General features: G+C 46.2%; 1 protein-coding gene across 3 annotated transcripts in view; it reads right to left on the bottom strand.

The window, feature by feature from the left end:
• Positions 1 to 5,271: 5,271 nt before the first annotated feature.
• LOC116371482 (tetratricopeptide repeat protein 30A) overlaps positions 5,272 to 25,673 on the bottom strand; it is a 39,914-nt gene continuing 19,512 nt past the window's right edge. Inside the window, exons 13-19 of one of the 3 annotated variants that reach the window (XM_031820381.1) lie at positions 23,458 to 23,534; positions 16,502 to 16,712; positions 9,757 to 9,828; positions 9,511 to 9,614; positions 8,724 to 8,802; positions 7,105 to 7,234; positions 5,272 to 5,662 (exon numbers count right to left, since the gene is read on the bottom strand). In XM_031820381.1, the coding sequence (XP_031676241.1) occupies positions 5,526 to 5,662; positions 7,105 to 7,234; positions 8,724 to 8,802; positions 9,511 to 9,614; positions 9,757 to 9,828; positions 16,502 to 16,712; positions 23,458 to 23,534 (810 nt within the window). In that variant the 3' untranslated portion in view covers positions 5,272 to 5,525. Of the gene's footprint in view, positions 5,663 to 7,104; positions 7,235 to 8,723; positions 8,803 to 9,343; positions 9,459 to 9,510; positions 9,615 to 9,756; positions 9,829 to 16,501; positions 16,713 to 23,457; positions 23,535 to 25,673 lie in introns of those variants that run through there. The other 2 variants (XM_031820382.1, XM_031820383.1) reach the window with 2 other exon arrangements.

Here is a 25,673-nt window from a genome sequence, read left to right as displayed (position 1 = left end):
AACACAGGGCTACACAGAGCATCAGTGTCTCGTTTAGAAGACGTTTGTAGTTCACACAGATTTGATAGTTAATTATGCGTATGATAAAATCCATAACTACACAATGCCATTTATACATGTTAAACTTGAAATGAAAATATGCAATTTACATATATTTTGTATGCCATTTGTTTTGCGATTTATAAATGAAATGCGCTTATTTATTCATTTGTGACCAACACAGCTTTATTCATTTGTAGAGACATTGTATTTAAACAGAATTTTCTCCTATTTTAAGAAATGGGCCTTTGTTCATCCTGAGCCCTTTCTATTGGAGCAGACTGTTGGCTAACTAGGGGATAGATAGAGCCCTTTCTATTGGAGCAGACTGTTGGCTAGCTAGGGGATAGATAGAGCCCTTTCTATTGGAGCAGACTGTTGGCTAGCTAGGGGATAGATAGGGCCCTTTCTATTGGAGCAGACTGTTGGCTAGCTAGGGGATAGATAGAGCCCTTTCTATTGGAGCAGACTGTTGGCTAGCTAGGGGATAGATAGGGCCCTTTCTATTGGAGCAGACTGTTGGCTAGCTAGGGGATAGATAGAGCCCTTTCTATTGGAGCAGACTGTTGGCTAGCTAGGGGATAGATAGGGCCCTTTCTATTGGAGCAGACTGTTGGCTAGCTAGGGGATAGATAGAGCCCTTTCTATTGGAGCAGACTGTTGGCTAGCTAGGGGATAGATAGGGCCCTTTCTATTGGAGCAGACTGTTGGCTAGCTAGAGGATAGATAGGGCCCTCTCTATTGGAGCAGACTGTTGGCTAGCTAGGGGATAGATAGGGCCCTTTCTATTGGAGCAGACTGTTGGCTAGCTAGGGGATAGATAGGGCCCTTTCTGTTGGAGCAGACTGTTAGCTAGCTAGGAGATAGATAGGGCCCTCTCTATTGGAGCAGACTGTTGGCTAGCTAGGGGATAGATAGAGCCCTTTCTATTGGAGCAGACTGTTGGCTAGCTAGGGGATAGATAGGGCCCTCTCTATTGGAGCAGACTGTTGGATAGCTAGGGGATAGATAGGGCCCTCTCTATTGGAGCAGACTGTTGGATAGCTAGGGGATAGATAGGGCCCTCTCTATTGGAGCAGACTGTTGGATAGCTAGGGGATAGATAGGGCCCTCTCTATTGGAGCAGACTGTTGGATAGCTAGGGGATAGATAGGGCCCTCTCTATTGGAGCAGACTGTTGGATAGCTAGGAGATAGATAGGGCCCTTTCTATTGTAGGATAAATGTAAAACAAGAGTAAATTGTTGCAAAACGTTTTGCAACCGTCTGCGAATAATGGGTTCACCTCTGGAGACTCAACCAGTTGAGAGCGATGCATAACATGTGACGACCAAGGCAGTGTTGTTGTGGTAAATTGGTTCAGGAAAAATGAGACATCTCTGACTTGAACACGGTAATATTTAGGATTTGGAATGACTTTCTGAAATTTCCATGGAATTGAAATGGAATCAACCCCAACCCTGTCATCCACTTCATTCACTACCACAGAGACAGAATCACAAACCACTCTTATCATGTACATTTTCTTTTTATTCTGTAGAAAAACAAATATAATTGAATATAGACTAAATAACGGTGACCATCTTTTTTTAAAACAAACTGTAAAAGAGAAGTAGCAAAATCACTAAAACGTCAAAGTTTGAGTCCAAAATCCCCCCCTATTTCTTACATAGTGTACTACTTTAGACTAGAACAAGGCCTTTCTCCTCAGGAAGGTACAGCTGTATAGTGTACTACTTTAGACCAGAGCCCAGAACAAGGCCTTTCTCCTCAGGAAGGTACAGCTGTATAGTGTACTACTTTAGACCAGAGCCCAGAACAAGGCCTTTCTCCTCAGGAAGGTACAGCTGTATAGTGTACTACTTTAGACCAGAGCCCAGAACAAGGCCTTTCTCCTCAGGAAGGTACAGCTGTATAGTGTACTACTTTAGACCAGAGCCCAGAACAAGGCCTTTCTCCTCAGGAAGGTACAGCTGTATAGTGTACTACTTTAGACCAGAGCCCAGAACAAGGCCTTTCTCCTCAGGAAGTTACAGTGTCTACAGAGACAGGAAGCAGGCAGATCTAGGCCACAGGTTAGTACTATAACCCCATAGGATTCTGTTCAAAAGTAGTGCACTATGTAGGGAACAGGGCGCCATAGAGCTCTGGTCTAAAGTAGTGCACTATGTAGGGAATAGGGTGCCATAGAGCTCTAGTCTATAGTAGTGCAATATGTAGGGAATAGGGTGCCATAGAGCTCTGGTCTAAAGTAGTGCACTATGTAGGGAATAGAGTGCCATAGAGCTCTGGTCTAAAGTAGTGCACTATGTAGGGAATAGAGTGCCATAGAGCTCTAGTCTATAGTAGTGCACTATGTAGGGAATAGAGTGCCATAGAGCTCTGGTCTAAAGTAGTGCACTATGTAGGGAATAGGGTGCCATAGAGCTCTGGTCTATAGTAGTGCACTATGTAGGGAATAGGGTGCCATAGAGCTCTGGTCTAAAGTAGTGCACTATGTAGGGAATAGGGTGCCATAGAGCTCTGGTCTAAAGTAGTGCACTATGTAGGGAATAGGGTGCCATAGAGCTCTAGTCTATAGTAGTGCACTATGTAGGGAATAGAGTGCCATAGAGCTCTGGTCTATAGTAGTGCACTATGTAGGGAATAGGGTGCCATAGAGCTCTAGTCTATAGTAGTGCACTATGTAGGGAATAGGGTGCCATAGAGCTCTAGTCTATAGTAGTGCACTATGTAGGGAATAGAGTGCCATAGAGCTCTGGTCTATAGTAGTGCACTATGTAGGGAATAGAGTGCCATAGAGCTCTGGTCTAAAGTAGTGCACTATGTAGGGAATAGGGTGCCATAGAGCTCTAGTCTATAGTAGTGCACTATGTAGGGAATAGAGTGCCATAGAGCTCTGGTCTAAAGTAGTGCACTATGTAGGGAATAGGGTGCCATGTGAGACTAGTGTAAGGGTTGTAGTATAAGCATATGGACATACCCTCCTTTGAAGACACAACAAGCTCACACATATTATATAATAATATAACAATATATATAACAATAACAATATATATAACAACAACAATATATAACAATAACAATATATATATATACACACACTGAACAAAAATGAAAACGTAGCATGGAAAGTGTTGGTTTCATGTTTCATGAGCTGAAATAAATGATCCCTGACATTTTCCATATGCACAAAATGCTTATTTCTCTTCAATGTTGTTCAAATGTGTTTAGTTAGTGTCAGTGAGCATTTCTCCTTTGCCAAGATAATCCAACCACCTGACAGGTGTGGCATATCAAGAAGCTAATTAAACAGACTGATCATTACACAGGTGCACCTTGTGCTGGGGGAAAATAAAAGGCCACTCTATAAAATGTGCAGTTTTGTCAAACAACACAATGCCACAGATGTCTCAGGTTGAGGGAGCGTGCGATTGACATGCTGACTGCAGGAATGTCCAGCAGAGTTGTTTCCAGAGAATTTTATGATAATTTAAAAAAATCATAAACCGCCTCCATCGTCGTTTTAATGAATTTGTCAGTACGTCCAACCAGCCTCACAACCACAGACGTGTTACCACGCCAACCCAGTACCTCCACATCCGACTTCTTCACCTGCGGGACCCGGACAACTGATAAAACTGATGTGTTTGCAAAACCGAAGAATTTCGTCAGAAACCGCCGCAGGAAAGCTCATCTGCGTGCTCGTCATCCTCACCAGGGTCTTGACCTGACTGCAGTTCGGCATCGTAACCGACTTCAGTGGGTAAATGTTCACCTTTGATGGCACTCTGGAGAAGCTCTTCACGGATGAATCCAGATTTCAACTGTACCGGGCAGATGGCAGACATTGTGTGTGCGAGCGGTTTGCTGATGTAAACATTGTGAACAGAGTGCCCCGTGGTGGCGGTGGGGTAATGGGCAGGTAGAAGCTACAGACAACGAACACAATTGCAATTTTATCGATGGCGATTTAAAATGCACAGAGATACCGTGACGAGATCCTGAGGCCCGTTGTCGTGCCATGATAATGCTCAGCCCCATGTTACAACATTCCACAATCAACAGCCTGATCAACTCTATGTGAAGGAGATGTGTTGCGCTGCCTGAGGAAAACGGTCACACCAGATACTGACTGATGTTCTGATCCACAACCCTAGTTTAAATAAAAGAAGAAGATATTTTTGCATGTTGTTTAAATTGTGTTTATGTTGTGTTTATATTGTGTTGCATGTTGTTTATATTGTGTTTATGTTGTGTTGCATGTTGTTTATGTTGTGTTGCATGTTGTTTATATTGTGTTGCATGTTGTTTATGTTGTGTTGCATGTTGTTTATATTGTGTTGCATGTTGTTTATGTTGTGTTGCATGTTGTTTATATTGTGTTGCATGTTGTTTATGTTGTGTTGCATGTTGTTTATATTGTGTTTATGTTGTGTTGCATGTTGTTTATGTTGTGTTTATGTTGTGTTTATGTTGTGTTGCATGTTGTTTATATTGTGTTTATGTTGTGTTGCATGTTGTTTATATTGTGTTTATGTTGTGTTGCATGTTGTTTATGTTGTGTTTATGTTGTGTTTATGTTGTGTTTATGTTGTGTTGCATGTTGTTTATATTGTGTTGCATGTTGTTTATATTGTGTTGCATGTTGTTTATGTTGTGTTGCATGTTGTTTATGTTGTGTTGCATGTTGTTTATATTGTGTTGCATGTTGTTTATGTTGTGTTGCATGTTGTTTATATTGTGTTGCATGTTGTTTATGTTGTGTTGCATGTTGTTTATATTGTGTTTATGTTGTGTTGCATGTTGTTTATGTTGTGTGTGTTGTGTTTATATTGTGTTGCATGTTGTTTATATTGTGTTTATGTTGTGTTGCATGTTGTGTTTGTTGTGTTTATATTGTGTTGTTGTGTTTGTTGTGTTTATATTGTGTTGATGTTGTGTTGTTGTGTTTATGTTGTGTTGTTGTGTTTATGTTGTGTTGATGTTGTGTTTATGTTGTGTTGTTGTGTTTATGTTGTGTTGTTGTGTTTATGTTGTGTTGTTGTGTTTATGTTGTGTTTATATTGTGTTGTTGTGTTTATGTTGTGTTTATATTGTGTTGTTGTGTTTATGTTGTGTTGCATGTTGTCTCAGCCAACAGCTCTCTGGGCCCAGGCTCAACTAAACTAAACACGCTCAAATGAACGAGGCCCCATGGCGTCTCCCACTGTGAGTGTGAGTAAGACGAGGAGAGAGTCCAGAATATGTTTAACAGAAGTCAGAACAACAGCTTGTAACTTTCAGACGATGCAGAAAATAACAACAGGCCAAATATATAATGTACTATAATAGCTCATGTGATGTGGTCCAGGTCGATAGATTTGAACTGTTAGGGGTGTAGAACAGGTTTTAAAAAGGCTTTAGTGTAAACTACTGGTTCTGTCCGATGACATCACCGGGTTCCGTGCGATGACATCACAGGCTCTGTTCCGTTCTAGTATGACATCACTGGTTCCATCCGATGACCTCGTAGAAGAGAGCTTTGAGGAGGCGAGACTCGTAGGTGACGGTGTTCTTTCCGATGTGCATCCTGTCCTCCTCCAGTGGCTGTTCTATCATGGCTGGCTCTGTCTTACCGTACACTACAGGGAGAGAGGAGAGGGGGGAGGAGAGGAGAGGGGGGGAGGGAGAGGAGAGAGGGGGGGGAGGAGAGGGGGGGGGAGAGGAGAGGAGAGGGGGGGGAGGGAGAGGAGAGAGGGGGGAGGGAGAGGAGAGAGGGGGGAGGGAGAGGAGAGGAGAGGGGGGGGAGAGGAGAGGGGGGGAGGGAGAGGAGAGGGGGGGGGGGTAGAGGAGAGGAGAGAGGGGGGAGGGAGGGGGGAGGGAGAGGAGAGAGGGGGGGGGGGGTAGAGGAGAGGAGAGAGGGGGAGGGAGAGGGGAGGGGGGAGAGGAGAGGGGGGGGAGAGGAGAGGGGGGAGAGGGGGGGGGGGGAGGAGAGGAGGGGGGGGGGAGGAGAGGAGAGGGGGGGGAGAGGGGGGGGGAGGAGAGGAGAGGGGAGAGGAGAGGAGAGGGGGGGGAGAGGAGGGGGGGGGAGGAGAGGAGAGAGGGGGGAGGGAGAGGAGAGGGGGGGGAGAGGAGAGGGGGGGGAGAGGAGGGGGGGGAGAGGAGAGGGGGGGGGAGGAGAGGAGAGGGGGGGGGAGAGGAGAGGGGGGGGGAGGAGAGGAGAGGGGGGGAGAGGAGAGGGGGGGGAGGAGAGGAGAGGAGAGGGAGAGGAGAGGGGGGGGGAGAGGAGAGGGGGGGGCGGAGAGGAGAGGGGGGGGGGGGGGGAGAGGGGGGAGGGAGAGGAGAGGGGGGGGGGAGGGAGAGGAGAGGGGGAGGGGGAGGGAGAGGAGAGGGGGGGGGAGAGGAGAGGGGGGAGGAGAGGAGGGGGGGGGAGAGGAGAGGGGGGAGGAGAGGAGAGGGGGGGTGGGAGAGGGAGGAGAGGGGGGGTGGGAGAGGGAGGAGAGGGGGGGGGTAGAGGAGAGGAGAGAGGGGGTAGAGGAGAGGAGAGAGGGGGAGGGAGAGGAGGGGGGGAGGGAGAGGAGAGGGGGAGGAGAGGAGAGGGGGGGTGGGAGAGGAGGGGGGGGAGAGGAGAGGGGGAGGAGAGGAGAGGGGGGTGGGAGAGGAGAGGGGGGAGGAGAGGAGAGGGGGGGGGAGAGGAGAGGGGGGAGGAGAGGGGGGGGAGAGGAGAGAGGGGGGAGGGAGAGGAGAGGGGGGGGAGGGAGAGGAGAGGAGGGGGGGAGGGAGAGGAGAGGGGGAGGAGAGGAGAGGGGGGGGAGGAGAGAGGGAGGGGGAGGGAGGGAGAGAGAGGAGAGGGACGAAAGCAGGGTAAATGGTGTGTTGAAACTGTGTGTGTGTCTGTCTGAACGTGTAATTATGTATGTGTCTGTCTGCACGTGTCTGTGGGTGTGTGTGAGTGAGTGTGCATGTGTGTGTCTGTCTGCACGTGTAATTATGTATGTGTGTGTGTGTGAGTGAGTGTGCATGTGTGTGTCTGTGTGTGTCTGTCTGCACGTGTAATTATGTGTGTGTGTGTGCGCGTCCGTACCTTCACAGTGCTCCAGGAACTGAATACACTCCTGAACAACTGAGTCCCTGATCATGATCATGTGTTTGGCCGTGTTCTCCAGCAGAGACAGGAAACAGCGCTTAGCATAGAACCAGGTGTCTGTCCCCAGCTACACACACAGGACGACAACCAATGAGAGAAGGATACGAAACCCTGGTCAGAGGAATAGATATGTCCTTCTCATTCCCTCCTGATTCAGGGAATCTTCCTACTAGGATTTCTGGAAAACCTGGCTGGACATTGTGTTATTTCCCAACCCTGGGGGGGGGGCAGGGATATACACTCAGGAGACTCAAAGTCAATTTGACAGGTACCCTGATCTAAACAACTTGTACCTGAACTGAAAACCAGTTCAAACCAGTTCAAACCAGATAAACAAGCTAAGACCAGTTAAAACCAGTTAAAACCAGTTAAACAAGCTAAGACCAGTTAAAACCAGTTAAACAAGCTAAGACCAGTTAAAACGAGTTAAAACCAGTTAAACAAGCTAAGAAATAAGATGGGAGACAGGAGGATGGAGGGGTAGTTTAAGGTGTTCAACAACCTTTTTGTGAGATAAATGATGGAGAAAGAGGAGATGTGGAGATGATGGAGGCATCTACTGTGTAGCTCAGTGGAAGAGTGGGTGGTAGACAGTTCTAGAAACTCAACAACACTCCTACAGAGATGGTCTAGTCTAGAGTGTCTCTTGTGAGGGATGGTCATGTGTCGTCTAGTCTAGAGTGTCTCTTGTGAGGGATGGTCATGTGTCGTCTAGTCTAGAGTGTCTCTTGTGAGGGACGGTCATGTGTAGTCTAGTATAGAGTGTCTCTTGTGAGGGATGGTCATGTGTCGTCTAGTCTAGAGTGTCTCTTGTGAGGGATGGTCATGTGTCGTCTAGTCTAGAGTGTCTCTTGTGAGGGACAGTCATGTGTCGTCTAGTCTAGAGTGTCTCTTGTGAGGGACGGTCATGTGTAGTCTAGTCTAGAGTGTCTCTTGTGAGGGACGGTCATGTGTAGTCTAGTCTAGAGTCTCTTGTGAGGGACAATCATGTGTAGTCTAGTATAGAGTGTCTCTTGTGAGGGACGGTCATGTGTAGTCTAGTCTAGAGTGTCTCTTGTGAGGGACGGTCATGTGTAGTCTAGTCTAGAGTGTCTCTTGTGAGGGATGGTCATGTGTAGTCTAGTCTAGAGTGTCTCTTGTGAGGGACAATCATGTGTAGTCTAGTCTAGAGTGTCTCTTGTGAGGGACGGTCATGTGCAGCTCAGTGTGTGGTCGATAAAGTTGTAGGAATGACAACAACACTCCTACAGAGACACTCTGTGTGTGTTCAGCCGGGCTGAGTGAGCGGACACAGGTGCAGAACTCTGGGCTATGTTTCGGTTGGCCAATATCTAAACAAAGATCAAACACCCTGGAAGGTTGTGTCCCAAATGACACCCTATTCCCTATCTAGTGCACTACTTTTAAACAGAGTAGTGCACTATATAGGGAATAGGGTGTCATTTGGGACACAACACCAACATGTTTGTCAGGGGTTGAAGTGGTAGAAACATTCAAAAACATTGGCTTTCCAAGAGAATGTTCCAGAACTGCCGGATAGAAAAACAATGTGCAACCTTCTTGTTGTACGGTTCCAGACTCTTGATGACACGGGTGATGCCGAAGTCGTAGTTCCCCTTGGCACAGTACAGGGTCCTGGAAGAGACATAGAGACACTATTAACACAGTACAGGGTCCTGGAAGAGAGATATAAACCCTATTAACACAGTACAGGGTCCTGGAAGAGAGATAGAAACACTATTAACACAGTACAGGGTCCTGGAAGAGAGATATAAACACTATTAACACAGTACAGGGTCCTGGAAGAGAGATATAACCCCTATTAACACAGTACAGGGTCCTGGAAGAGAGATAGAAACACTATTAACACAGTACAGGGTCCTGGAAGAGAGATAGAGACACTATTAACACAGTACAGGGTCCTGGAAGAGAGATATAAACCCTATTAACACAGTACAGGGTCCTGGAAGAGAGATATAAACCCTATTAACACAGTGCAGAGTCCTGGAAGAGACATAGAAACACTATTAACACAGTACAGGGTCCTGGAAGAGAGATATAAACCCTATTAACACAGTACAGGGTCCTGGAAGAGAGATATAAACCCTATTAACACAGTACAGGGTCCTGGAAGAGAGATAGAAACCCTATTAACACAGTACAGGGTCCTGGAAGAGAGATAGAAACCCTATTAACACAGTACAGGGTCCTGGAAGAGAGATATAAACCCTATTAACACAGTACAGGGTCCTGGAAGAGAGATAGAAACACTATTAACACAGTACAGGGTCCTGGAAGAGAGATTCCACTACACCGCTGAAGGACTGTGTAAATCCAACTCACCCTATCACCAGGTTGACTATACAGAGGTGGAAGACTTTCTTATCGGGGTCGTCGTAGGAGATCTGCTCTTCCTCCTTCTCGATCTTCCTCATCAGTTCTTCAGCCTGAGGAGAACAGGGTTACAGGGACAGTGGTGGGATCAGATGTTTCACTGTGTTTTATACTATACACTCACTCAACTCACTCACTCACTCACTCACTCACTCACTCACTCACTCACTCACTCACTCACTCACTCACTCCTACCTCTTCGTTCTGGCTGGTCATGATATAGGAGACACACAGGTTAGCCAGCACAACAGCACTGACATTCAGGATCTGGAGAGGGGGGGGGGGGAGAGAAAGAGAAGGGGGGGTGAGAGAGAGGGGGAGGGAGAGAGAGAGAGAGGGGGAGGGAGAGGGGAGAGAGAGAGAGCGGGGGAGAGAGAGCAAGAGGGGAATGGAGAGAGAGAGAGGGGAGAGAGAAAGAGAGAGAGAGAGAGAGAGAGAGAGAGAGGGAGAGAGAAAGAGAGAGAGAGAGAGAGAGAGAGAGAGAGAGAGAGAGAGAGATCAGTCAGAAGGACACTTTGGGAGAAGGGCAGACCTGCGTTGGTAGACTGTGGATGTTCAACACTTCATCACTCCAGAAACACTAAAGTATCATGCAGAGATGAGACACAGCATTCAGAGCATCCATAATGGCACCCTGTTCCCTACATAGTGCACTACCTTTGACCAGAGTGCTATGGGCGGTGGGCAAAATTAGTGCACTTTGTAGGGAGTAAGGGGCCATTTGGGACGCGGCCCAAAGTGTGAGACTGGCCACTGCATTCAGAGACACTGCACTCTCCCACCAGGGGTGAGACTGGCCACTGCATTCAGAGACACTGCACTCTCCCACCAGGGGTGAGACTGGCCCCTGCATTCAGAGTCACTGCACTCTCCCACCAGGTGTGAGAATGGCCACTGCATTCAGAGTCACTGCACTCTCCCACCAGGGGTGAGACTGGCCACTGCATTCAGAGTCACTGCACTCTCCCACCAGGGGTGAGACTGGCCACTGCATTCAGAGTCACTGCACTCTCCCACCAGGGGTGAGACTGGGGTACAGGGACGTGGGTGTTACCGAGGGTTTACGTCGGCAGGGACACTCCTGTATATTACAGTGTTCCAGCTATGTAGCCAGCAGGGGAGCAGAGACAGGATTCATTTCAACAGCAGCATGACATCACCAGACCTCCTGTAGTCTATATGACTACGGTCAACAGAACTATAGTCTATATGACTACGGTCTTCAGTACTATAGTCTATATGACTACGGTCAACAGAACTATAGTCTATATGACTACGGTCAACAGAACTATAGTCTATATGACTACGGTCAACAGAACTATAGTCTATATGACTACGGTCAACAGAACTATAGTCTATATGACTACGGTCTTCAGTACTATAGTCTATATGACTACGGTCTTCAGTACTATAGTCTATATGACTACGGTCTTCAGTACTATAGTCTATATGACTACGGTCAACAGTACTATAGTCTATATGACTACGGTCAACAGTACTATAGTCTATATGACTACGGTCAACAGTACTATAGTCTATATGACTACGGTCAACAGTACTATAGTCTATATGACTACGGTCTTCAGTACTATAGTCTATATGACTACGGTCAACAGAACTATAGTCTATATGACTACGGTCAACAGAACTATAGTCTATATGACTACGGTCTTCAGTACTATAGTCTATATGACTACGGTCTTCAGTACTATAGTCTATATGACTACGGTCAACAGAACTATAGTCTATATGACTATGGTCAACAGAACTATAGTCTATATGACTACGGTCAACAGTACTATAGTCTATATGACTATGGTCAACAGAACTATAGTCTATATGACTACGGTCAACAGTACTATAGTCTATATGACTACGGTCAACAGAACTATAGTCTATATGACTACGGTCAACAGTACTATAGTCTATATGACTACGGTCAACAGTACAATAGTCTATATGACTACGGTCAACAGTACAATAGTCTATATGACTACGGTCAACAGAACTATAGTCTATATGACTACGGTCAACAGTACTATAGTCTATATGACTACGGTCAACAGTACTATAGTCTATATGACTACGGTCTTCAGTACTATAGTCTATATGACTACGGTCTTCAGTACTATAGTCTATATGACTACGGTCAACAGAACTATAGTCTATATGACTACGGTCTTCAGTACTATAGTCTATATGACTACGGTCAACAGAACTATAGTCTATATGACTACGGTCTTCAGTACTATAGTCTATATGACTACGGTCAACAGAACTATAGTCTATATGACTACGGTCTTCAGTACTATAGTCTATATGACTACGGTCAACAGTACTATAGTCTATATGACTACGGTCTTCAGTACTATAGTCTATATGACTACGGTCAACAGAACTATAGTCTATATGACTACGGTCTTCAGTACTATAGTCTATATGACTACGGTCTTCAGTACTATAGTCTATATGACTACGGTCAACAGTACTATAGTCTATATGACTACGGTCAACAGAACTATAGTCTATATGACTACGGTCAACAGAACTATAGTCTATATGACTATGGTCAACAGAACTATAGTCTATATGACTACGGTCAACAGAACTATAGTCTATATGACTACGGTCTTCAGTACTATAGTCTATATGACTACGGTCAACAGTACAATAGTCTATTTGACTACGGTCAACAGAACTATAGTCTATATGACTACGGTCAACAGAACTATAGTCTATATGACTACGGTCAACAGAACTATAGTCTATATGACTACGGTCAACAGAACTATAGTCTATATGACTACGGTCAACAGAACTATAGTCTATATGACTACGGTCAACAGAACTATAGTCTATATGACTACGGTCTTCAGTACTATAGTCTATATGACTACGGTCTTCAGTACTATAGTCTATATGACTACGGTCAACAGTACTATAGTCTATATGACTACGGTCAACAGAACTATAGTCTATATGACTACGGTCTTCAGTACTATAGTCTATATGACTACGGTCAACAGAACTATAGTCTATATGACTACGGTCTTCAGTACTATAGTCTATATGACTACGGTCAACAGAACTATAGTCTATATGACTACGGTCAACAGAACTATAGTCTATATGACTACGGTCTTCAGTACTATAGTCTATATGACTACGGTCAACAGAACTATAGTCTATATGACTACGGTCTTCAGTACTATAGTCTATATGACTACGGTCTTCAGTACTATAGTCTATATGACTACGGTCAACAGTACTATAGTCTATATGACTACGGTCTTCAGTACTATAGTCTATATGACTACGGTCTTCAGTACTATAGTCTATATGACTACGGTCTTCAGTACTATAGTCTATATGACTACGGTCAACAGAACTATAGTCTATATGACTACGGTCTTCAGTACTATAGTCTATATGACTACGGTCTTCAGTACTATAGTCTATATGACTACGGTCAACAAAACTATAGTCTATATGACTACGGTCTTCAGTACTATAGTCTATATGACTACGGTCAACAGAACTATAGTCTATATGACTACGGTCAACAGAACTATAGTCTATATGACTACGGTCAACAGTACTATAGTCTATATGACTACGGTCTTCAGTACTATAGTCTATATGACTACGGTCTTCAGTACTATAGTCTATATGACTACGGTCAACAGAACTATAGTCTATATGACTTCGGTCTTCAGTACTATAGTCTATATGACTACGGTCAACAGAACTATAGTCTATATGACTACGGTCAACAGAACTATAGTCTATATGACTACGGTCAACAGTACTATAGTCTATATGACTACGGTCTTCAGTACTATAGTCTATATGACTACGGTCAACAGTACTATAGTCTATATGACTTCGGTCTTCAGTACTATAGTCTATATGACTACGGTCAACAGTACTATAGTCTATATGACTACGGTCAACAGAACTATAGTCTATATGACTACGGTCAACAGTACTATAGTCTATATGACTACGGTCTTCAGTACTATAGTCTATATGACTACGGTCAACAGTACTATAGTCTATATGACTACGGTCAACAGAACTATAGTCTATATGACTACGGTCTTCAGTACTATAGTCTATATGACTACGGTCTTCAGTACTATAGTCTATATGACTACGGTCTTCAGTACTATAGTCTATATGACTACGGTCAACAGAACTATAGTCTATATGACTACGGTCAACAGAACTATAGTCTATATGACTACGGTCAACAGTACTATAGTCTATATGACTACGGTCAACAGTAGTCCACTACAGGGGCTTTCTGAACATTCAAATGGTATTACACTGTGCCTTAGGAAAGCATTCAGTCCTCTTGACCTTTCCAAAAAACGTTGCTACGTTACAGCCTTGTTCTAAAATGGATGAAATAACATGTTCCTCAGCAATCTACACACAATAACCCAAAACGAGAAAGCGAAAACAGTTTTCTAGATTTTTTTGCGAAAAATAAATAAATAAAAGAATGATGTTTTTTTTACATCAGTATTCAGAGCCTTTTCGATGAGACTTGAAATTGAGCTCAGGTGCATCCTGTTTCCGTTGATCATCCTTGAGATGTTTCTACAACTTGATTGGAGTCCAGCTGTGGTACATTCTATTGATTGGTCATGATTTGGAAAGGCACACACCTGTCTATATAAGGTCCCACAGTTGACAGTGCATGTCAGAGCAAAACCCAAGCCATGAGGGCGAAGGAATTGTCCATAGAGCTCCGAGACAGGATTGTGTTGAGGCACAGATCTGGGGAAGGGTACCAAAACATTTCTGCAGAATTGAAGGACCCAGTGGCCTCATCATTCTTAAATGGAAGAAGTTTGGAACCACCAAGACTCTTCCTAGAGCTGGCCACCCGGCCAAACTGAGCAATCGGTGGAGAAGGGCCTTGGTCAGGGAGGTGACCAAGAACCTGATGGTCACGCTGACAGAGCTCCAGAGTTCCTCTGTGGAGATGGAAGAACCTTCCAGAAGGACAACCATCTCTGCAGCACTCCACCAATCAGGCCTATATAGTAGAGTGGCCAGACAGATGCCACTCCTTAGTAAAAGACACATGACAGCCCGCTAGGAATTTGTCAAAAGGCACCTAAAGACTCTCAGACCATGAGAAACAAGATTCTCTGGTCTGATGAAACCAAGATTTAACTCTTTGGTCTGAATGCCAAGAATCACGTCTGGAGGAAATCTGGCACCATCCCTACGGTGAAGCATGGTGGTGGCAGCATCATGCTGTGGGGATGTTTTTCTGTGGCAGGGACTGGGAGACTAGTCAAGATCGAGGCAAAGATGAATGGAGCAAAGTACAGAGAGATCCTTGATGAAAACCTGGACATCAGACTGGGGCGAAGGTTCACCTTCCAACAGGACGACGACCCTAAGCACACAGCCAAGACAATGCAGGACTGGCTTCGGGGCAAGTCTCTGAATGTCTTTGTGGCCCAGCCAGAGCCCGGACTTGAACCCGATTGAACATCTCTGGAGAGACCTGAAAATAGCTGTGCAGCAACGCTCCCCATCCAACCTGACAGAGGTTGTGAGGATCTGCAGAGAAGAATGGGAGAAACTCCCCAAATACAGGTGTTCCAAGCTTGTGGCATCATACCCAAGAAGACTCAAGGCTGTAATCACTGCCAAAGGTGCTTCAACAATGTACTGAGTAAAGGGTCTGAATACTTATGTAAATGTGATATTTCAGTTTTAAATTATTTTTAATAAATTAGCACAAAAAAACATTTTTACTTTGTCATTATGGGGTATTGTTTGTAGGTTGATGAGGGGAAAAAAACATTTGAATCAATTTTAGAATAAGGCTGTAAATGTAACAAAATGTGGAAAAAGTCAAGGGGTCTGAATATTTTCCTGAAGGCAATGTATGTGATCCCTCCCTCTCTCCTTTCTCCCCCCCATCTCCCTCCCTCTCTCCTTTCTCCCCCCATCTCCCTCCCTCTCTCCTTTCTCCCCCATCTCTCCTTTCTCCCCCATCTCTCCTTTCTCCCTCCCTCTCTCCTTTCTCCCCCCATCTCCCTCCCTCTCTCCTTTCTCCCCCCATCTCCTTCCTCCCCCCATCTCTCTCCTTTCTCCCCCCATCTTCCTCCCTCTCTCCTTTCTCCCCCATCTCTCCTTTCTCCCTCATCTCCCTCCATCTCTCCTTTCTCCCCCATCTCCCTCCCTCTCTCCTTTCTCCCCCCATCTCCCTCCATCTCTCCTTTCTCCCCCCATCTCCCTCCATCTCTCCTTTCTCCCCCATCTCCCTCCCTCTCTCCTTTCTCCCCCCATCTCCCTCCCTCTCCCCATCTCCTCCCTCTCTCCTTTCTCCCACCCTCTCTCCTTTCTCCCCCATCTCCCTCCCTCTCTCCTTTCTCCCTCCCTCTCTCCTTTCTCCCCCATCTCCCTCCCTCTCTCCTTTCTACCCCCCATCTCCCTCCCTCTCCCCATCTCCCTCCCTCTCTCCTTTCTCCCTCCCTCTCTCCTTTCTCCCTCCCTCTCTCCCCCATCTCCCTCCATCTCTCCTTTCTCCCCCCATCTCCCTCCCTCTCTCCTTTCTCCCCCCATCTCCCTCCCTCTCTCCCCCATCTCCCTCCATCTCTCCTTTCTCCCCCCATCTCCCTCCCTCCCTCTCCCCATCTCCCTCCCTCTCTCCTTTCTCCCTCCCTCTCTCCTTTCTCCCCCCATCTCCCTCCCTCTCTCCTTTCTCCCCCCATCTCCCTCCCTCTCTCCCCATCTCCCTCCATCTCTCCTTTCTCCCCCATCTCCCTCCCTCTCTCCTTTCTCCCCCCATCTCCCTCCCTCCCTCTCCCCATCTCCCTCCCTCCTTTCTCCCTCCCTCTCTCCTTTCTCCCCCCATCTCCCTCCATCTCTCCTTTCTCCCCCCATCTCCCTCCCTCTCTAGTTAACTCACGTTGTCGTAGTGTTTCTTAACGATGGGTTCGTAAAAGCCGATGGCTTCCTTGTACTTGTTCTCCTGCATGAAGAGAACGTGAGCCACGTTGAGCTTCCAGGTGTCGTGTTCGTTGCAGAACTCCACCGACTTACGGAAGATCTTCTCAACCATCTGGTAGTTCTCCCTGTTCCAGTAGATCTTAGCCTGGGCCATCAGAACTGGGATGTACCTACAGGACAGGACAACAGTTATATACCAGTAGATCTTAGCCTGGGCCATCAGCACTGGGATGTACCTATAGGACAGGACAACAGTTATATACCAGTAGATCTTAGCCTGGGTTATCAGCACTGGGATGTACCTACAGGACAGGACAACAGTTATATACCAGTATATCTTAGCCTGGGCCATCAGCACTGGGATGTACCTATAGGACAGGACAACAGTTATATACCAGTAGATCTTAGCCTGGGCCATCAGAACTGGGATGTACCTACAGGACAGGACAACAGTTATATACCAGTAGATCTTAGCCTGGGCCATCAGAACTGGGATGTACCTATAGGACAGGACAACAGTTATATACCAGTATATCCTAGCCTGGGAATCAGAACTGGGATGTACCTATAGGACAACAGTTATATACCAGTAGATCTTAGCCTGGGAATCAGAACTGGGATGTACCTACAGGACAACAGTTATATACCAGTAGATCTTAGCCTGGGAATCAGAACTGGGATGTACCTACAGGACAACAGTTATATACCAGTAGATCTTAGCCTGGGCATCAGCACTGGGATGTACCTACAGGACAGGACAACAGTTATATACCAGTAGATCTTAGCCTGGGCCATCAGAACTGGGATGTACCTACAGGACAGGACAACAGTTATATACCAGTAGATCTTAGCCTGGGAATCAGAACTGGGATGTACCTACAGGACAGGACAACAGTTATATACCAGTATATCCTAGCCTGGGAATCAGAACTGGGATGTACCTACAGGACAGGACAACAGTTATATACCAGTATATCCTAGCCTGGGAATCAGAACTGGGATGTACCTACAGGACAGGACAACAGTTATATACCAGTATATCCTAGCCTGGGAATCAGAACTGGGATGTACCTACAGGACAGGACAACAGTTATATACCAGTATATCCTAGCCTGGGAATCAGAACTGGGATGTACCTACAGGACAACAGTTATATACCAGTAGATCTTAGCCTGGGAATCAGAACTGGGATGTACCTACAGGACAGGACAACAGTTATATACCAGTATATCCTAGCCTGGGAATCAGAACTGGGATGTACCTACAGGACAGGACAACAGTTATATACCAGTATATCCTAGCCTGGGAATCAGAACTGGGATGTACCTACAGGACAGGACAACAGTTATATACCAGTATATCCTAGCCTGGGAATCAGAACTGGGATGTACCTACAGGACAGGACAACAGTTATATACCAGTATATCCTAGCCTGGGAATCAGAACTGGGATGTACCTATAGGACAGGACAACAGTTATATACCAGTATATCTTAGCCTGGGAATCAGAACTGGGATGTACCTACAGGACAGGACAACAGTTATATACCAGTATATCCTAGCCTGGGAATCAGAACTGGGATGTACCTACAGGACAGGACAACAGTTATATACCAGTAGATCTTAGCCTGGGAATCAGAACTGGGATGTACCTATAGGACAGGACAACAGTTATATACCAGTATATCCTAGCCTGGGAATCAGAACTGGGATGTACCTACAGGACAGGACAACAGTTATATACCAGTATATCCTAGCCTGGGAATCAGAACTGGGATGTACCTACAGGACAGGACAACAGTTATATACCAGTATATCCTAGCCTGGGAATCAGAACTGGGATGTACCTATAGGACAGGACAACAGTTATATACCAGTATATCCTAGCCTGGGAATCAGAACTGGGATGTACCTACAGGACAGGACAACAGTTATATACCAGTATATCCTAGCCTGGGAATCAGAACTGGGATGTACCTACAGGACAGGACAACAGTTATATACCAGTATATCCTAGCCTGGGAATCAGAACTGGGATGTACCTACAGGACAGGACAACAGTTATATACCAGTATATCCTAGCCTGGGAATCAGAACTGGGATGTACCTACAGGACAGGACAACAGTTATATACCAGTATATCCTAGCCTGGGAATCAGAACTGGGATGTACCTACAGGACAGGACAACAGTTATATACCAGTATATCCTAGCCTGGGAATCAGAACTGGGATGTACCTACAGGACAGGACAACAGTTATATACCAGTATATCCTAGCCTGGGAATCAGAACTGGGATGTACCTACAGGACAGGACAACAGTTATATACCAGTATATCCTAGCCTGGGAATCAGAACTGGGATGTACCTACAGGACAGGACAACAGTTATATACCAGTATATCCTAGCCTGGGAATCAGAACTGGGATGTACCTACAGGACAGGACAACAGTTATATACCAGTATATCCTAGCCTGGGAATCAGAACTGGGATGTACCTACAGGACAGGACAACAGTTATATACCAGTATATCCTAGCCTGGGAATCAGAACTGGGATGTACCTACAGGACAGGACAACAGTTATATACCAGTATATCCTAGCCTGGGAATCAGAACTGGGATGTACCTACAGGACAGGACAACAGTTATATACCAGTATATCCTAGCCTGGGAATCAGAACTGGGATGTACCTACAGGACAGGACAACAGTTATATACCAGTAGATCCTAGCCTGGGAATCAGAACTGGGATGTACCTACAGGACAACAGTTATATACCAGTATATCCTAGCCTGGGAATCAGAACTGGGATGTACCTACAGGACAGGACAACAGTTATATACCAGTATATCCTAGCCTGGGAATCAGAACTGGGATGTACCTATAGGACAGGACAACAGTTATATACCAGTATATCTTAGCCTGGGAATCAGAACTGGGATGTACCTACAGGACAACAGTTATATACCAGTATATCCTAGCCTGGGAATCAGAACTGGGATGTACCTACAGGACAGGACAACAGTTATATACCAGTAGATCCTAGCCTGGGAATCAGAACTGGGATGTACCTATAGGACAGGACAACAGTTATATACCAGTAGATCCTAGCCTGGGAATCAGAACTGGGATGTACCTACAGGACAGGACAACAGTTATATACCAGTAGATCCTAGCCTGGGAATCAGAACTGGGATGTACCTACAGGACAGGACAACAGTTATATACCAGTAGATCCTAGCCTGGGTGTTATTTTGTATTCTTTATTTCTGGAGAAACCTAACTTGATTATTTAGCAGACATCACTTCCTTATAGCCGTCTTGAACGATGTCCATTTTGTCTGTTCTCTTTGGTCGCAATGTCTTTATTTTATAGATAAACAGCTCGTTTTTGAATGGTAACAGTGTTAAAGGGTGGAGTTTTGGGCGGGGTGAGGAAAGGTCTGACTTTCAGGTTACAATAGGCTATAAGTATACAGCAGAACGCCGATGGTCCTCACTTTGATTATGCTGTTATAACGTACTATAGCACCAGGACCAGGATCTCTATTCATTTAAGACATTTACATTACATCTCTATTCATTTAAGAAATTTACATTACATCTCTATTCATTTAAGACATTTACATTACATCTCTATTCATTTAAGACATTTACATTACATCTCTATTCATTTAAGACATTTACATTACATCTCTATTCATTTAAGACATTTACATTACATCTCTATTCATTTAAGACATTTACATTACATCTCTATTCATTTAAGACATTTACATTACATCTCTATTCATTTAAGACATTTACATTACATCTCTATTCATTTAAGACATTTACAGTACATCTCTATTCATTTAAGACATTTACATTACATCTCTATTCATTTAAGACATTTACATTACATCTCTATTCATTTAAGACATTTACATTACATCTCTATTCATTTAAGTGAGCAGATTAGGGCTTTCAGGAGGAATATGGAAAATCTACTGGAGACATTTCAAAAGTACTGGTAGACTTGGTGATTTTGGTCACGGACATTGCCATTCACAAACAATATAATCAGATGCCTGTTTTACACCGACCTCGAAAGCCCAGGAAAATGATCAGGTACAGTAGGCTACAATACTGTAAAGCCCAGGAAAACGATCAGGTACAGTAGGCTACAATACTGTAAAGCCCAGGAAAATGATCAGGTACAGTAGGCTACAATACTGTAAACTCCAGGAAAATGATCAGGTACAGTAGGCTACAACACTGTAAAGCCCAGGAAAATGATCAGGTACAGTAGGCTACAATACTGTAAAGCCCAGGAAAATGATCAGGTACAGTAGGCTACAATACTGTAAAGCCCAGGAAAATAATCAGGTACAGTAGGCTACAATACTGTAAAGCCCAGGAAAATGATCAGGTACAGTAGGCTACAACACTGTAAAGCCCAGGAAAATGATCAGGTACAGTAGGCTACAACACTGTAAAGCCCAGGAAAACGATCAGGTACAGTAGGCTACAACACTGTAAAGCCCAGGAAAATGATCAGGTACAGTAGGCTACAACACTGTAAAGCCCAGGAAAACGATCAGGTACAGTAGGCTACAATACTGTAAAGCCCAGGAAAATGATCAGGTACAGTAGGCTACAATACTGTAAAGCCCAGGAAAACGATCAGGTACAGTAGGCTACAACACTGTAAAGCCAAGGAAAAAGATCAGGTACAGTAGGCTACAATACTGTAAAGCCCAGGAAAACGATCAGGTACAGTAGGCTACAACACTGTAAAGCCCAGGAAAACGATCAGGTACAGTAGGCTACAACACTGTAAAGCCCAGGAAAATGATCAGGTACAGTAGGCTACAACACTGTAAAGCCCAGGAAAACGATCAGGTACAGTAGGCTACAACACTGTAAAGCCCAGGAAAACGATCAGGTACAGTAGGCTACAACACTGTAAAGCCCAGGAAAATGATCAGGTACAGTAGGCTACAACACTGTAAAGCCCAGGAAAATGATCAGGTACAGTAGGCTACAACACTGTAAAGCCCAGGAAAATGATCAGGTACAGTAGGCTAGAACACTGTAAAGCCCAGGAAAATGATCAGGTACAGTAGGCTACAACACTGTAAAGCCCAGGAAAATGATCAGGTACAGTAGGCTACAACACTGTAAAGTGGATCTAATCATGGTAAAAAATTATGCTGAAATAAATCGACTGCTGGTCTTTACTGTCTGCTGCACATGTTTACATTGTACTCCATTTCCAGAGAGACTATTCAAGCCGTCGACTCACTGATGAATGAGGATGACGAGCGATCGGTAAAGGCCATCTGTAATCTGCTGACATCACCGCACGACATCAACATCACTCTAATCACAGTCAGAAGACAGTTGAAGAAACTGGAGTGGACTTATGGAAAGGCTCAGTAAGACATGTTATGTATATATATAAACTAGAGTGGAGTTAAGTCCCGCAGCGTCAGCTCCCAACTTTTAAAGGAGGAACCACTATAGCAGTAGATGTTAGCCTGGGGGAGTCACCAATACGGAAGAAGAGGAGATACACCATTCAGACAACCAGACAGGGAGAAGGTCCAGACCAGCCACCAATCAGGAAGGGAGAAGGTCCAGACCAGCCACCAATCAGGAAGGGAGAAGGTCCAGACCAGCCACCAATCAGACAGGGAGAAGGTCCAGACCAGCCACCAATCAGACAGGGAGAAGGTCCAGACCAGCCACCAATCAGACAGGGAGAAGGTCGAGAACAGCCACCAATCAGACAGGGAGAAGGTCGAGAACAGCCACCAATCAGACAGGGAGAAGGTCCAGACCAGCCACCAATCAGACAGGGAGAAGGTCCAGACCAGCCACCAACCAGACAGGGAGAAGGTCCAGACCAGCCACCAATCAGGAAGGGAGAAGGTCCAGACCAGCCACCAATCAGGAAGGGAGAAGGTCCAGACCAGCCACCAATCAGACAGGGAGAAGGTCCAGACCAGCCACCAATCAGGAAGGGAGAAGGTCCAGACCAGCCACCAATCAGGAAGGGAGAAGGTCCAGACCAGCCACCAATCAGACAGGGAGAAGGTCCAGACCAGCCACCAATCAGACAGGGAGAAGGGCCAGACCAGCCACCAATCAGACAGGGAGAAGGTCCAGACCAGCCACCAATCAGACAGGGAGAAGGTCCAGACCAGCCACCAATCAGACAGGGAGAAGGTCGAGAACAGCCACCAATCAGACAGGGAGAAGGTCGAGAACAGCCACCAATCAGACAGGGAGAAGGTCCAGACCAGCCACCAATTAGACAGGGAGAAGGTCCAGACCAGCCACCAACCAGACAGGGAGAAAGTCCAGACCAGCCACCAATCAGACAGGTAGAAGGTCGAGAACAGCCACCAATCAGACAGGGAGAAGGTCCAGACCAGCCACCAATCAGACAGGTAGAAGGTCCAGACCAGCCACCAATCAGGAAGGGAGAAGGTCCAGACCAGCCACCAATCAGACAGGGAGAAGGTCCAGACCAGCCACCAATCAGGAAGGGAGAAGATCCAGACCAGCCACCAATCAGACAGGGAGAAGGTCCAGACCAGCCACCAATCAGGAAGGGAGAAGGTCCAGACCAGCCACCAATCAGGAAGGGAGAAGGTCCAGACCAGCCACCAATCAGGAAGGGAGAATGTCCAGACCAGCCACCAATCAGACAGGGAGAAGGTCCAGAACAGCCACCAATCAGACAGGGAGAAGGTCCAGACCAGCCACCAATCAGACAGGGAGAAGATCCAGACCAGCCACCAATCAGGGAAGAATAATGGACCAAAGTGACCAACCAGCAGAGTAGGTGAGGTAAGTCAACAATCAGGGAAGAGAAAGGTGAGACAAGCTACCAATCAGACAGGAGAATACTCAGTAGGGACTCACTTCTCCACCATCTCATCGTAGTCCTGGAGGGTTTTCTTCAAGGCTTCGTTATCCCGGGCTAGTCTGGCTTCCTGTATCTTAGAGACAAAGATTACACACAGGTCACGGGCTAGTCTGGCTTCCTGTATCTTAGAGACAGACTACACACAGGTCACAGGCTAGTCTGGCTTCCTGTATCTTAGAGACAAAGATTACACACAGGTCACGGGCTAGTCTGGCTTCCTGTATCTTAGAGACAAAGATTACACACAGGTCACGGGCTAGTCTGGCTTCCTGTATCTTAGAGACAAAGATTACACACAGGTCACGGGCTAGTCTGGCTTCCTGTATCTTAGAGACAAAGATTACACACAGGTCCCGGGCTAGTCTGGCTTCCTGTATCTTAGAGACAGACTACACACAGGTCACGGACTAGCCTGGCTTCCTGCACCTTAGAGACAGACTACACACAGGTCACGGGCTAGCCTGGCTTCCTGTATCTTAGAGACAAAGATTACACACAGGTCACGGGCTAGTCTGGCTTCCTGTATCTTAGAGACAGACTACACACAGGTCACGGACTAGCCTGGCTTCCTGCACCTTAGAGACAGACTACACACAGGTCACGGGCTAGCCTGGCTTCCTGTATCTTAGAGACAAAGATTACACACAGGTCACGGACTAGCCTGACTACACACAGGTCACGGGCTAGCCTGGCTTCCTGCACCTTAGAGACAGACTACACACAGATCACGGGCTAGCCTGGCTTCCTGCACCTTAGAGACAGATTACACACAGGTCACGGGCTAGCCTGGCTTCCTGCACCTTAGAGACAGATTACACACAGGTCACGGGCTAGCCTGGCTTCCTGCACCTTAGAGACAAAGACTACACACAGGTCACGGACTAGCCTGGCTTCCTGCACCTTAGAGACAAAGACTACACACAGGTCACGGGCTAGCCTGGCTTCCTGCACCTTAGAGACAGATTACACACAGGTCACGGGCTAGCCTGGCTTCCTGCACCTTAGAGACAGACTACACACGGGTCACAGACTAGCCTGGCTTCCTGCACCTTAGAGACAGATTACACACAGGTCACGGGCTAGCCTGGCTTCCTGCACCTTAGAGACAGATTACACACAGGTCACGGACTAGCCTGGCTTCCTGCACCTTAGAGACAGATTACACACAGGTCACGGACTAGCCTGGCTTCCTGCACCTTAGAGACAGATTACACACAGGTCACGGACTAGCCTGGCTTCCTGCACCTTAGAGACAGATTACACACAGGTCACGGACTAGCCTGGCTTCCTGCACCTTAGAGACAGATTACACACAGGTCACGGACTAGCCTGGCTTCCTGCACCTTAGAGACAGATTACACACAGGTCACGGACTAGCCTGGCTTCCTGCACCTTAGAGACAGATTACACACAGGTCACAGACTAGCCTGGCTTCCTGCACCTTAGAGACAGATTACACACAGGTCACGGACTAGCCTGGCTTCCTGCACCTTAGACACAGATTACACACAGGTCACGGACTAGCCTGGCTTCCTGCACTTTAGAGACAGATTACACACAGGTCACGGACTAGCCTGGCTTCCTGCACCTTAGACACAGATTACACACAGGTCACGGACTAGCCTGGCTTCCTGCACCTTAGAGACAGATTACACACAGGTCACGGACTAGCCTGGCTTCCTGCACCTTAGAGACAGATTACACACAGGTCACGGACTAGCCTGGCTTCCTGCACCTTAGAGACAGATTACACACAGGTCACGGACTAGCCTGGCTTCCTGCACCTTAGAGACAGATTACACACAGGTCACGGACTAGCCTGGCTTCCTGCACCTTAGAGACAGATTACACACAGGTCACGGACTAGCCTGGCTTCCTGCACCTTAGAGACAGATTACACACAGGTCACGGACTAGCCTGGCTTCCTGCACCTTAGAGACAGATTACACACAGGTCACGGACTAGCCTGGCTTCCTGCACCTTAGAGACAGATTACACACAGGTCACGGACTAGCCTGGCTTCCTGCACCTTAGAGACAGATTACACACAGGTCACGGACTAGCCTGGCTTCCTGCACCTTAGAGACAGACTACACACAGGTCACGGACTAGCCTGGCTTCCTGCACCTTAGAGACAGATTACACACAGGTCACGGACTAGCCTGGCTTCCTGCACCTTAGAGACAGATTACACACAGGTCACGGACTAGCC

Source organism: Oncorhynchus kisutch, unplaced genomic scaffold (assembly GCF_002021735.2).
Source record: "Oncorhynchus kisutch isolate 150728-3 unplaced genomic scaffold, Okis_V2 scaffold3306, whole genome shotgun sequence".
Classification (NCBI taxonomy): Eukaryota; Metazoa; Chordata; class Actinopteri; order Salmoniformes; family Salmonidae; genus Oncorhynchus; species Oncorhynchus kisutch.
The sequence above is the reverse complement of the archived record's forward strand: the minus strand, read 5'-3'. Positions and strand labels throughout refer to the sequence as shown.